The following is a 14,022-nucleotide window of genomic DNA, read 5'->3' on the forward strand; positions in this document are numbered from 1 at the left end:
CACCTCCAGACATGGAACCTCCACTCCCAGAGCTTCCACCACCTCCGTATCCTGAGCCACCTCCTCCACAAATGGAACCTCCACTGCCGTAACTCGGACCTCCATGACCTGAGCTTCCTCCTCCTCCACTGCCTCCAGAGATGGAACCTCTCCTCCCAGAGCTGCTGCCTCCACCAGAGCTCATTCCTCCACCATGGGGACTGCAGCTGCCACTGCCAGAACCAAATCCTCCTCCTCCAGATCTGTGGCCACCTCCAGACATGGAACCTCCACTCCCAGAGCTTCCTCCACCTCCGTATCCTGAACCACCTCCTCCACAAATGGAACCTCCTCTGCCGTAACTCGACCCTCCATGGCCTGAACTTCCTCCTCCTCCACTCCCTCCAGAGATGGAACCTCTCCTTCCAGATCCGCTTCCACTACCAGAGCTCATTCCTCCACCGTGGGGACTGCAGCTGCCACTGCCAGAACCGAATCCTCCTCCTCCAGAGCTGTGGCCACCTCCAGACATGGAACCTCCACTGCCATAACTTGACCCTCCATGACCCGAGCTTCCTCCTCCTCCACTCCCTCCAGAGATGGAACCTCTCCTTCCAGATCCGCTTCCACCACCAGAGCTCATTCCTCCACCATGGGGACTCCATCTGCCACTGCCAGAGCCAAATCCTCCTCCTCCAGAGCTGTGGCCACCTCCAGACATGGAACCTCCACTGCCAGAGCTTCCGCCACCTCCGTATCCTGAGCCACCTCCTCCACAAATGGAACCTCCACTGCCGTAACTCGACCCTCCATGGCCTGAACTTCCTCCTCCTCCACTCCCTCCAGAGATGGAACCTCTCCTCCCAGAGCTGCTGCCTCCACCAGAGCTCATCCCTCCACCGTGGGGACTGCAGCTGCCACTGCCAGAGCCAAATCCTCCTCCTCCAGAGCTGTGGCCACCTCCAGACATGGAACCTCCACTCCCAGAGCTTCCTCCACCTCCGTATCCCGAGCCACCTCCTCCACAAATGGAACCTCCACTGCCATAACTCGAACCCCCATGACCCGAGCTTCCTCCTCCACTCCCTCCAGAGATGGAACCTCTCCTTCCAGATCCACTGCCTCCACCAGAGCTCATTCCTCCACCGTGGGGACTGCAGCTGCCACTGCCAGAACTGAATCCTCCTCCTCCAGAGCTGTGGCCACCTCCAGACATGGAACCTCCACTCCCAGAGCTTCCACCACCTCCATATCCTGAGCCACCTCCTCCACAAATGGAACCTCCACTGCCATAACTTGACCCTCCATGACCCGAGCTTCCTCCTCCTCCACTGCCTCCAGAGATGGAACCTCTCCTTCCAGATCCGCTTCCACCACCAGAGCTCATTCCTCCACCGTGGGGACTGCAGCTGCCACTGCCAGAGCCAAATCCTCCTCCTCCAGAGCTGTGGCCACCTCCAGACATGGAACCTCCACTCCCAGAGCTTCCACCACCTCCATATCCTGAGCCACCTCCTCCACAAATGGAACCTCCACTGCCGTAACTCAAACCTCCATGACCTGAGCTTCCTCCTCCTCCACTGCCTCCAGAGATGGAACCTCTCCTCCCAGAGCTGCTGCCTCCACCAGAGCTCATTCCTCCACCATGGGGACTGCAGCTGCCACTGCCAGAACCAAATCCTCCTCCTCCAGAGCTGTGGCCACCTCCAGACATGGAACCTCCACTCCCAGAGCTTCCGCCACCTCCGTATCCAGAGCCACCTCCTCCACAAATGGAACCTCCACTGCCATAACTCGAACCCACATGACCCGAGCTTCCTCCTCCACTCCCTCCAGAGATGGAACCTCTCCTCCCAGAGCCACTGCCTCCACCAGAGCTCATTCCTCCACCGTGGGGACTGCAGCTGCCACTGCCAGAGCCAAATCCTCCTCCTCCAGAGCTGTGGCCACCTCCAGACATGGAACCTCCACTACCATAACTTGACCCTCCATGACCCGAGCTTCCTCCTCCTCCTCCTCCACTGCCTCCAGAGATGGAACCTCTCCTTCCAGATCCACTTCCACCACCAGAGCTCATTCCTCCACCATGGGGACTCCATCTGCCACTGCCAGAGCCAAATCCTCCTCCTCCAGAGCTGTGGCCACCTCCAGACATGGAACCTCCAATCCCAGAGCTTCCGCCACCTCCATATCCTGAGCCACCTCCTCCACAAATGGAACCTCCACTGCCGTAAATCGAACTTCCATGGCCTGAGCTTCCTCCTCCTCCACTGCCTCCAGAGATGGAACCTCTCCTTCCAGAGCCACTGCCTCCACCATAGTTCATTCCTCCACCATGGGGACTGCAGCTGCCACTGCCAGAGCCAAATCCTCCTCCTCCAGAGCTGTGGCCACCTCCAGACATGGAACCTCCACTCCCAGAGCTTCCGCCACCTCCGTATCCAGAGCCACCTCCTCCACAAATGGAACCTCCACTGCCATAACTCGAACCCACATGACCCGAGCTTCCTCCTCCACTCCCTCCAGAGATGGAACCTCTCCTTCCAGATCCACTGCCTCCACCAGAGCTCATTCCTCCACCGTGGGGACTGCAGCTGCCACTGCCAGAGCCAAATCCTCCTCCTCCAGATCTGTGGCCACCTCCAGACATGGAACCTCCACTCCCAGAGCTTCCACCACCTCCGTATCCTGAGCCACCTCCTCCACAAATGGAACCTCCACTGCCATAACTCGACCCGCCATGACCTGAGCTTCCTCCTCCTCCTCCTCCTCCACTGCCTCCAGAGATGGAACCTCTCCTCCCAGAGCCACTGCCTCCACCAGAGCTCATTCCTCCACCGTGGGGACTGCAGCTGCCACTGCCAGAGCCAAATCCTCCTCCTCCAGAGCTGTGGCCACCTCCAGACATGGAACCTCCACTGCCATAACTTGACCCTCCATGACCCGAGCTTCCTCCTCCTCCACTCCCTCCAGAGATGGAACCTCTCCTTCCAGATCCGCTTCCACCACCAGAGCTCATTCCTCCACCGTGGGGACTGCAGCTGCCACTGCCAGAGCCAAATCCTCCTCCTCCAGAGCTGTGGCCACCTCCAGACATGGAACCTCCACTCCCAGAGCTTCCACCACCTCCGTATCCTGAGCCACCTCCTCCACAAATGGAACCTCCACTGCCATAACTCGACCCGCCATGACCTGAGCTTCCTCCTCCTCCTCCTCCTCCACTGCCTCCAGAGATGGAACCTCTCCTCCCAGAGCCACTGCCTCCACCAGAGCTCATTCCTCCACCGTGGGGACTGCAGCTGCCACTGCCAGAGCCAAATCCTCCTCCTCCAGAGCTGTGGCCACCTCCAGACATGGAACCTCCACTGCCATAACTTGACCCTCCATGACCCGAGCTTCCTCCTCCTCCTCCTCCACTCCCTCCAGAGATGGAACCTCTCCTTCCAGATCCGCTTCCACCACCAGAGCTCATTCCTCCACCATGGGGACTCCATCTGCCACTGCCAGAGCCAAATCCTCCTCCTCCAGAGCTGTGGCCACCTCCAGACATGGAACCTCCACTCCCAGAGCTTCCTCCACCTCCGTATCCTGAACCACCTCCTCCACAAATGGAACCTCCACTGCCGTAACTCGACCCTCCATGACCCGAGCTTCCTCCTCCTCCTCCTCCACTGCCTCCAGAGATGGAACCTCTCCTCCCAGAGCCACTGCCTCCACCAGAGCTCATTCCTCCACCGTGGGGACTGCAGCTGCCACTGCCAGAGCCAAATCCTCCTCCTCTAGAGCTGTGGCCACCGCCAGACATGGAACCTCCACTCCCAGAGCTTCCGCCACCTCCGTATCCAGAGCCACCTCCTCCACAAATGGAACCTCCACTGCCATAACTCGAACCCCCATGACCCGAGCTTCCTCCTCCACTCCCTCCAGAGATGGAACCTCTCCTTCCAGATCCACTGCCTCCACCAGAGCTCATCCCTCCACCGTGGGGACTGCAGCTGCCACTGCCAGAACCGAATCCTCCTCCTCCAGAGCTGTGGCCACCTCCAGACATGGAACCTCCACTACCATAACTTGACCCTCCATGACCCGAGCTTCCTCCTCCTCCACTGCCTCCAGAGATGGAACCTCTCCTCCCAGAGCCACTGCCTCCACCAGAGCTCATTCCTCCACCGTGGGGACTGCAGCTGCCACTGCCAGAACCAAATCCTCCTCCTCCAGAGCTGTGGCCACCTCCAGACATGGAACCTCCACTCCCAGAGCTTCCACCACCTCCGTATCCTGAGCCACCTCCTCCACAAATGGAACCTCCACTGCCGTAACTCGACCCTCCATGACCTGAGCTTCCTCCTCCTCCACTGCCTCCAGAGATGGAACCTCTCCTTCCAGATCCGCTTCCACCACCAGAGCTCATCCCTCCACCGTGGGGACTGCAGCTGCCACTGCCAGAGCCAAATCCTCCTCCTCCAGAGCTGTGGCCACCTCCAGACATGGAACCTCCCTTTCCTGAACTTCCCCCGCCTCCATGACTCGATCCACCTCCTCCACAAATGGAACCACCACTGCCAGAGCTTCCGCCACCTCCAGACATGGTGCCTCCCTTTCCTGAACTTCCCCCACCTCCATGACTTGAGCCACCTCCACCACAAATGGAACCACCACTTCCAGAGCTGTGGCCACCTCCAGACTTGGAACCTCCCTTTCCTGAACTTCCCCCACCTCCATGACTTGAGCCACCTCCACCACAAATGGAACCACCACTTCCAGAGCTTCCGCCACCTCCAGACTTGGAGCCTCCCTTTCCTGAACTTCCCCCACCTCCATGACTTGAGCCACCTCCACCACAAATGGAACCACCACTTCCAGAGCTTCCGCCACCTCCAGACTTGGAGCCTCCCTTTCCTGAACTTCCCCCGCCTCCATGACTCGATCCACCTCCTCCACAAATGGAACCACCACTTCCAGAGCTTCCGCCACCTCCAGACTTGGAGCCTCCCTTTCCTGAACTTCCCCCGCCTCCATGACTCGATCCACCTCCTCCACAAATGGAACCGCCACTTCCAGAGCTGTGGCCACCTCCAGACATGGAGCCTCCCTTTCCTGAGCCTCCCACACCTCCATATCCTGGGTGTCCTCCTCCTTTACAAATAGACCCACTACCACCAGAGCTGGATCCCGGTCCTTCAGAGCTTCCACCTATTCCTCCTCCAGAGATCTCCCCTTTGCTTCTGTTCTTGCTGCCGCCGCCAGAGCCTCCCCCACTTCCACTTTTCACACCTCCAGGTCCTACTGCAAAGGCTGCAGCAGCGCTCGTGTTGTGGCCAATGACACCTAAAAAAAAAGCAAATTACATCTAGTTTATTCTTTTTACCCCAAAAAATAGTAAGCTCTGATGATACATGTACTTACGGGTGGTCATCATTGTACCTACTTGACTGTAAGTGTCACATCTTTGACAAAGGCCAATAGGGATCTCCGTTACTAAATGTAGATGTGAAATGAGTTCTGGCTTTATTAGCTTATCTTCAACAGGACTTCCATCTTTCTCTACCTATGAACACTCAGTGTGGCCCTTTCTTTATGAAGATCAAGAGTACAGTCTTCTCCTCTAACTGTCCTCCAGTTCCCACAAAGTTTAGGATTAGATTTGGGGTTTCCTTCAATTCTGATGTGCACCACATAGACCCATGGAATGAGTGAGGTGTTTCCCACTTCCTCAAAATATGGTTGATATCAGCCTATAAGTTCTAAAGACAGAGGTTCGGCGTTGACCTATTAATGCACATACGTGTGTCTTCACACGCATGTGGTCACAACTCTACTGTTTGCTTCGTTTCCCCAGGGAGCTAAGACAGGAGCTAAGATTGGTTGCTCTGGTGGTGGGAGTTCCACAGTTAACACAACGGCAATAGTGCTCTTAAAGCAAAGCAGTGCCTCGAGATACTTACAGATGGTGGCTGGTGAGCCTTCCTGTATCCTGCGGAGGAAAAGGGGCAGTGAGATAATGCATCCAACAAAAATACAGTCAGGCAAGGTTCTCAGTAAGCCAATGAAAGGGGTTACTCCTTCCAGGAGCCGATCCAAGTGGAACACGCTGCTGCTGAAGTATTTACACCTACCTGTTCTCCTCCTCCTCAAGGAGTGATCTGTACATGGCAATTTCAATATCCAGGGCCAATTTCGCATTCAGAAGCTCCTGATAATCATGAAGAAGGCGAGTAAGGTCATCTTTGGCCTGCTGCAGAGCGTTTTCCAACTCGTGAAGCTTCTCCAAGCCATCTTTGATGGCAGAGTTCCCACGCTGCTCAGCAGCTTTGATGGTTTCTTCGAGGCCGGTATTCTGCAAGGGGCACAAACAGAATGTGTCCGTTTCCTTTCTAAGGGATTGGGATTTTCAAACCCTTCTGACAGTACTTGGAAAGTAGAAGACCTGACACTAGGACAGAACTCAGAAGATACATGAGGTAAATGAACCCAAACGAAATCCCAACGTAGAAAGCCCAAATCTAAATCTGCTTCAGTCTGAAGAGAGAACATAGAATCGTAGAGTCATGGAATGGTTTGGGTTGGAAGGGACGTTAAAGCCCATCCAGTTCCAACCCCCTGCAGTGGACAAAGACACTTCCCACTGGATCAGAGGCTCCAAGCCCCGTCCAACCTGGCCTTCAACACCTCCAGGGATGAGGCAACCACCGCTTCCCTGGGCAACCTGTTCCAGGGCCTCCCCACCCTCACAGGAGAACATTTCTTCCCAAGATCTCACCTCAACCTCCCCTCTTTCAGGTCAAAACCATTCCCCTCGTCCTCTCCCGGCACTTCCTGATCAAGAGGCCCTCCCCAGTTTTCCTGTAGGTTCATCATCTCCAGGTTTGCCTCCAAAGTTCAAGCCATGTTATACCACATGGAGATGCCAGTGAAAGCGAGTACGTTTAATCATGTTGGAAAGTACCACCTTTACCTTTTTCTTTGCAATTTCAATTTCTGATTGTAGTCTTTGGATCTGTCTGATATATTCCTGGATTTCCTGATAACTGTTCCTCAGTTGCTCACGTTGATTCACCCACATGTCCTGGAGGTCCTGGTACTGATGTGCAGAGAAGAGAACAGATATTTCTGGTTTCTTTTCCGCTGACCAGACAGACTTACCTCGCTATCGTGTTCCTGTCCACTCACCCTGCCCTGATACATGGCATCTACTTCAGCTTTGCTCCTCTGAGCAACTGTCTCATACTCCTGCCTGACTTCTTCAATGATGCCATCCATGTTCAGTTCTCTGTTGTTGTCCATGGACAGAATGACATTGGTGTTGCCAACTACTGTTTGCAGCTGGGAGAGCTCCTGCAAGAAAAACAAGATTTAGAGGTTTAACAGTCCATGTGAGCGCTCCAGGTTGTGTTATAAGGAAAGAAATGTTTACCTTTCACCATTACCCACTGGAACTTCTCTACCTGCATCTCCCAGGTCCTACTGTTCCACCACCAGTTTTATCTTTTAAGTCTTTTCCGTCCTTCATGACCCACCAGAACCCCTTTTCATTAAGAGATGAAAAAGGACTTTATATGTTCAAAGGCCAACAATGATCCACTCTCACCCTAAAAAGTCCTGCTTGGGTGACATTTCTGAGAACCCCTACAAGAGGTTTGAGACCTGAGGGTGTTTTTAACCTGAGAAGCGTACTCACAGCTTCATGTAAGCATCTGAGGAACTCAAGGTGTTGCTTCAGTATTTCCACCCGAACATCAAACTCCATTTTCCCCATGTAGGCATTGTCCAGTTCCTACAGAACAAAGCCACAGGCATATTTGTGTTTGATGGCAAACTCTCTACTGACGAACAGTGCTTGCAAAACTTGGTACAGTTCTTTACAGCCTTCATTCCTGAAGTCAAATAATGGCCCACAAATCCCAGACTTCATTGAAAAAGCAATTGGAACAGAGGAAATGTTTCTAATTCTTAGAAGAAAAGAACACCTCGGAACCAAGCAAAATTACTGTGCCAAGAAACGTATTCCTAGAAAGATACTAAAAGGTAGAAACATGGATTTCATTAATTCTTCTAATACAAAGTTATCTGTATTTTCTATTCTCCTGTTACATCATCTATACGTATTAATTAATCGCCAATAACCATGTCTCATCTAGGTTGTGATTGACTGGGTAGAGAAGGAGCAGCACTTTTTAGATATCCATCTTACAAAGTACCAAGTCAGTCTCTAAAGGAAATGATTTCCCTCCGGTCCTGCAGTAAAAAGCTCAGGTTTTCAATGACTTCAGTGAGAGGAGAATCAGATAAATTTAAACAAAGACCCCGCACTGGGAAACTTCAACAACCGCTCAGTTATTGCTTGATTTCTTAGGCTTTGATTTAGCTCAATGTCTTGAATTGCTTCACCTTTTTAAGCTCAACAAACTCCTCTTCTTTGGACGCTCGCTTGTTGATCTCATCCTCGAACCTGTTGCAGCAGAGAAAAGAAAGAGGTAACTCATTGCCTGTCTTACTTTTCCAGTCAAGGGGGCAGAAACCAAAGGGGAACATCCAAAAAGAGAATGTGTCAAGTTTCCATTTAAATGTAATTTCTGGCAGCCTCAAAAGCGATTTCGAGACCTCTGCAAAACCATATCCTAAATTGGCCAACAAAGTGCAATACAGATCCGTTCTAACACCCTGTGATTCCCTGTTCTCAGAGCTGTGGACCTCTATTATCTCTTGGGTGCAGCTAAGCCAGAAGAAGTGCTGACTTCTCAACTTGAACCCCACCACTCAGTTCTGTTCCTCCCCTCTCTGCTGTCCAGGTTGACCACGACTCCACAACCACCAGCAGAAGTAAGAAGCTCTGGGTTACTCATTGCCAGGGGGAGGAAGGGCATGAAGGAGGACAGAAGAGAGGGACAGATCTACAGGGCCTTCAATCCTCCTCTACTGTTCCACATTCTACCCTCAACAACTCCCCTTTAGTCTTCCAGCGTCAAAGTCAAGTCCCACAATGAACCTTTTGCAGAGTAGTGTTGTAACAGCTACAAAACTCATGAAGGTGCAAAGCTCAGCTGTGCCATCTCAGGGCATGATGACCATTGCCTTGGAAGACTCCTACTCTATACTATGCCTTTTCCCAGACTTGTGGTTATTCACCTCTTTTTATAATCTTCAACAAGCTGAAGCATATTATACGCTTCCGGATCCAGCTGCTCCTTCAGGCTCTGGAGTGTTTCTAGCTGCCTCTGCAGGTTGTTGATGTAAGATTGGAAGAAAGAGGTGATATTTCTGCTCTCTTCTGGTCGGGAACTTTGCTGCTGCAGAAGTTCCCATTTGGCCATCAGAGCCTGGTTCTGCCGCTCAAGACATTGAACCTGAAAGTCAGAGCAGAAGAGGATCTCAGAGACTGGAGAACACTGGGGGAACCATCGACATCAGCATTAGATTATACCCTAATTAATATTTCCAGTAATATCTAGAGGTTTTATTAGATGGGACTGACTGTACCAACACACAAGACAGCTTAGACCAACACCAAGACAGCTTAGACCAACACCTCTTTTCCCCCACCCATCTGTTTGTTGCATAAGAAGGGTATGATTTTATTGCTGCTTCTTAAAGCTGATACTCAGATCTTTGCTGCCTTTAAATGCTCAATATTTAAGGGGGTGATTGGCATTAAGAGAGACTTCAGTTGTTTCTGATGTACCTTAGACACCCAAATACATGGGAGTGTAAACCATGGAGATACACTCTCTTCCTAGGTACACCTTGCCTTAAAGAAGAGGGTCAGAAAGACCTTTAACATGGTCTATCCATAAAACTAGAGAGACAGCATCTCTCCAGCTGAGACACTGAACAGGCTGTAACCTGGCAGCTGACTTCCAAAAGGTTCCCGAAACGAAGACGTCCCTACTGTGAGACCTTGTCTGGAGTATTGTGTCCAGTTCTGGAATCCTCAACATAAGAAGGAGATGGAGCTGTTGGAACAGATCCAGATGAGGCTACAAAGATTATCAGAGGGCTGGAGAACCTCCCATATGAGGACAGGCTGAGAGAGTTGGGGTTGTTCAGACTGGAGAAGAGAAGGCTCTGAGGAGACCTTAGAGCAACCTTCCAGTACCTGAAGGGGCTACAAGAAAGCTGGAGAGGGGCTGTTAACAAAGGCTTGTGGTGATAGGATGAGGGGGAATGGGTATAAACTGGAGAGGGGCAGATTTAGACGAGACATAAGGAAGAATTTCTTCATTATGAGAGTGGTGAGGGCCTGAAACAGGTTGCCCAGGGAAGCTGTGGCTGCTCCGTCCCTGGAGGTGTTCAAGGCCAAGTTGAATGGGACATTGGGCAGCCTGAGCCAGTGGGATGTCCCTGCCTATCACAGCATGGTTAGAACTGGATGATCTTTAAGGCCTCTTCCATCCCAAACCATCCTATGATTCTACGATTCTATTTTTCAGGACGAAACATGCTTAAAATTTCTGGGTGTAATCGACGCCTTTTCTTGTCCAGTAATACAAGAAGCCCTTCAGACCTCAAAGAATAACAAAGAGAAGCTTCCACCTTATGCAGAGGCACATGTCCCCACCCAAAGGTACATGCCAGGTGTGCGAGGGTGGAAGTGTTCCTGTGGCTGTTTTGTTCCCATGTTTGGGAGCAGAGATGAATGAGAATGTAAGACTGCAGACAGAGGTGAAAATATTGTAGTGTAAACCAAGGCAACAGCTAAAGAATAAAGACGTGAGGGCCACTGGAAGGGGCAGGACCTCCAAGCAAAGAAATCATTTGTTGTTTTGCAATTCAGAGAAATGCAACATTTATCTTCGCTTGGGAAAAAAGGAAACAGGAATGTACCACGGATGGCCACCATCCATTTCTCCTGCTAACGCCAACAATTCCCAGGTCCATGAACATTACTTTTCCTTTCCCTCAAAAGGGAAGCAAATTAACGTGTCAGTGACATCCCAGTGGTTTGTTATTGTCCTGCCACAAATGATAAATCAGAGAAGCTTATCCCAGGGCTAAACACGAGTGATTCATGCAGCGGCGTTTGTAGCGAGCTGTTAGGATTTTCACACCGGTGCAACGCAATCCGGCCAATGCTGTGATTTTGCGGGGAGAAATGTGATGCAAAGGTGTCCCCGTGACTCACACAGGCAGAGCAGCTCTCCTTATGTTTTCTCCTTCCTGGATAACAAATAAAAAGAGATCGGGGACTCACCTTATCGATGAATGACGCAAATTTGTTGTTCAGAGCCTTAATCTGCTCTTTCTCATCTGACCGCACTCGCTGGAACTCAGGGTCAACTTGCACTTGTATTGGCCTCAGCAGGTTGGTATTGACGTGGACCTCCTCGATGCCTCTGCTGACCCCAGTGTACCCTAAACTCTGCCCAGCCCCTTGCTCACCAAAGGCACCTCCACCAAGGCCTCTTCCAAGTACCTCCCTGCCTGAACTTCCTCCAGACACGCTACCAAGCCCTGCTTCACCACCTGGAAAACCTCCCATAAAATGTCCTCTTCTGCCAAAGCTCATATCAAGATGTCTCCTGCCACCAAATCCCAGGGACCTTCCATTTCCTGTTCCATAGCCTCCATAAGTAGGAACACTCCTGAACCCGCTAAGGTTGTGGAGACTCCTGCTGCCGTAACCATACCCATAACCGTAACCACTGTATCTTTCTTCTCCTCTATTGTCTCCACAATGGCTTACGATGGATGAACTTCTTCTACCACCCAGTGTGCCACAGTGAGCAGAAGAAGAACTGAAACTCCCATCCCCAAATCTGAAGAAATGATGGCTCATAGCGTCGTTTTCAGAGCGTTGAGAGAAGATGAGAGAGCAGGAGGAGAAATGAGAGCGAAGGATCCTCAGCCTGTCTGGTGGGGATGATCAAGTTCTCCTTTATACGTTCTGGAGGAGTTAGTCTCCATTCCGTGGTAATTAGCAGGTCTGTTAATGTTGTTATTGGGTTTGGTTCATTAGGCACCAATTAACAGCTGCCTGAAGAAAGGTCAGAGTAAACACCACACAGCAAGGGAGGAATTGTGAAATTCCCCAAATCCTGCTTGACTCATGAGCTTTGCTCAGATGAGATCTCCTTATCTCATTGGCCTGCCCTCCATCATTAATTACAGCTGGCGGTTATCCATATTGCCATGCATCCATATGCGTGTTACCGTGGTTTGTCCTCTCAAACTCCCCCACCTCTTTTGGCATCTCATGAGACACAAGGCCTTGATATTGTCCTCACGTTGACTTGGGGGCTTACCTGGCTTTACCACATCACCAGGAGCGCCCATCACAGAAAGACAACGTCTTCCTTAGCTTCCCATCTTCTCTTTTCTCTCATTCCCACTATACCCACCCATGAGTAAGTGTTGCTTCTATAGGGCTGCGGGGAGACGGAAGGTGTTGAGATACGGTCTTCTTGTTAATGACATTAAAAAAACCCAAACCTGCCTTTGGCTCATAAAGCTGAAATAACATCAAGAAAACATAAAAGTGGAGTTTCTCTGCATCAGTTTTAACTTTAAATAAATGGATGTGGGGTTTTAAATGGAAAAGAGAAAGCTCTGAGGTAAGCGTTAATCAATTAAACCAAACTTTTAACTATTAATGATTATGAGAAGGTCACCTCAGGGAATAGATGATCCACCACTTCCATATACCAGGACCCTTGACCTTTCTGCTATGCCTCCTCCTGCTCTTCCATGTTACACCATGAACTCAAGCTGCCTGTTCGTGGAGTGGGTTTCTTAATGGTCACACTACCGGGCAGCTGAGATATCAAATACAGAAGTGGGCTCCAAGCTTTTCTACCCACATTCTCCCACTGAGTACCTGCCTGATCTGTCCCTTCGTCTTCTTCTCCACCATTCCAGTCTAAGCCCACTCTGGTGCAGAGCCAATGGCCATAGAGTCATTAAAAAGCATCTGGAAGCCAAGTCCTGCTGCCCACAATGCCACTGAGAGTCTTCAACCTTGACCAATATCTCAAGAATACACTGAGATCTGGTGCACTGTCTCCAAAACCACTGGTGGAACAATTTAGACCAGACATTAGGAAGAAATTCTTCATGATGGGGCTGGTGAGACACTGGAACAGGTTGCCCTCTCCCTGGAGGTGTTCATGGCCAGGTTGGATGGGCCTTGATCAGCCTGATCCAGTGGGATGTCCCTGCCCTTGGCAGGGGGTTGGAACTGGATGGTCTTTAAGGTCCCTTCCAACCCAAACCACTGCATGATTCTATGAATTTCTACACAGGAAGCACTTCCCCTTTGCCCCCTACACAACATTAGGAGGAGCTGAAAGGGATGGTCTTCCTTCCAAAGGTGCTGGATAAAGCCACACCGTTCTCTTTCAGTTATATAGAGGTTATGTGGTCAGGGCTTTGTAATTCTCGTCTGGCTCTGTTTGGAGAGTGCCTCATAAATCCCTTAAATGAAAGGGTTGTAGGTGGAGGTTATGAGAGCAGCTGTTATTACATCAGCTCAAAGATACAGAAGTGGACAAAGGTTGGATGCTCAGTGTCTGGGTGAAGGGCCTTCCCACCAGTAGACACAGTGATTTCCAGATAACCAAATCAGAAGGACTGCTTTTCCCTTCCAAACTTGGTCTCTTACAGCCTCACACCAAGAATGACCAACTGGACCTACATTTCACAATTAAACTTTACAAATTACCTACATTTTACAGAGAATTTTAACCAGCTGTCCTGCTGAATTTCCCCTTTTTAACGTGATTATCTAGAATTCTGACTTGGTTTGAGGATTCTGTGGCCCACTGGAACGCATAATTATGGTGAACAGATGAAATGTGTGATGGCCATGATTTTAAAAATTAGGGAGGGGGATTTGGAAATCTGGATTCACTGCAGCACATCTGGGTGAGGTTTGCCGAATCATTAGGATTTTACACAAAATCTGTCTTCATAGAATCATAGAATGGTTTGAGTTGGAAGGGACCTTAAAGATCATCCACACCCCTGCCATGGGCAGGGACACCTCCCACTGGATCAGGGGCTCCAAGCCCCATCCAACCTGGCCTTGAACACCTCCAGGGATGGAGCAGC

At 50.9% G+C, this 14,022-nt stretch overlaps 1 protein-coding gene across 1 annotated transcript; it reads right to left on the reverse strand.

The window, feature by feature from the left end:
* Window positions 1-6,091: 6,091 nt before the first annotated feature.
* Window positions 6,092-11,834, reverse strand: LOC104055126 (keratin, type II cytoskeletal 1). Its single transcript, XM_009556213.2, has 7 exons — window positions 11,168-11,834; window positions 9,106-9,323; window positions 8,368-8,428; window positions 7,658-7,753; window positions 7,150-7,314; window positions 6,935-7,060; window positions 6,092-6,316 (listed from the first exon to the last, which is right to left on the reverse strand). Exons 1-7 carry the CDS (start codon window positions 11,750-11,752, stop codon window positions 6,092-6,094), a joined length of 1,476 nt encoding a protein of 491 aa, XP_009554508.2. The 5' UTR covers window positions 11,753-11,834.
* Between the last annotated feature and the right edge of the window lie 2,188 nt (window positions 11,835-14,022).

This window comes from Cuculus canorus, chromosome 29 (assembly GCF_017976375.1).
Source record: "Cuculus canorus isolate bCucCan1 chromosome 29, bCucCan1.pri, whole genome shotgun sequence".
NCBI classification, from domain to species: domain Eukaryota; kingdom Metazoa; phylum Chordata; class Aves; order Cuculiformes; family Cuculidae; genus Cuculus; species Cuculus canorus.

Bases quoted from the DNA above. Each gene is read 5' to 3' on its own strand.
- LOC104055126 (XM_009556213.2), bottom strand. From the start codon at position 11,752: ATGAGCCATCATTTCTTCAGATTTGGGGATGGGAGTTTCAGTTCTTCT. The intron at 8,429-9,105 runs GTGAATAACCAC...CTGCTGCAACAG, and splicing joins GTTGAAGATTATAAAAAGAG to GTTCGAGGATGAGATCAACA. The intron at 7,315-7,657 runs GTGAGTACGCTT...TTTTTCTTGCAG, and splicing joins TCAGATGCTTACATGAAGCT to GAGCTCTCCCAGCTGCAAAC.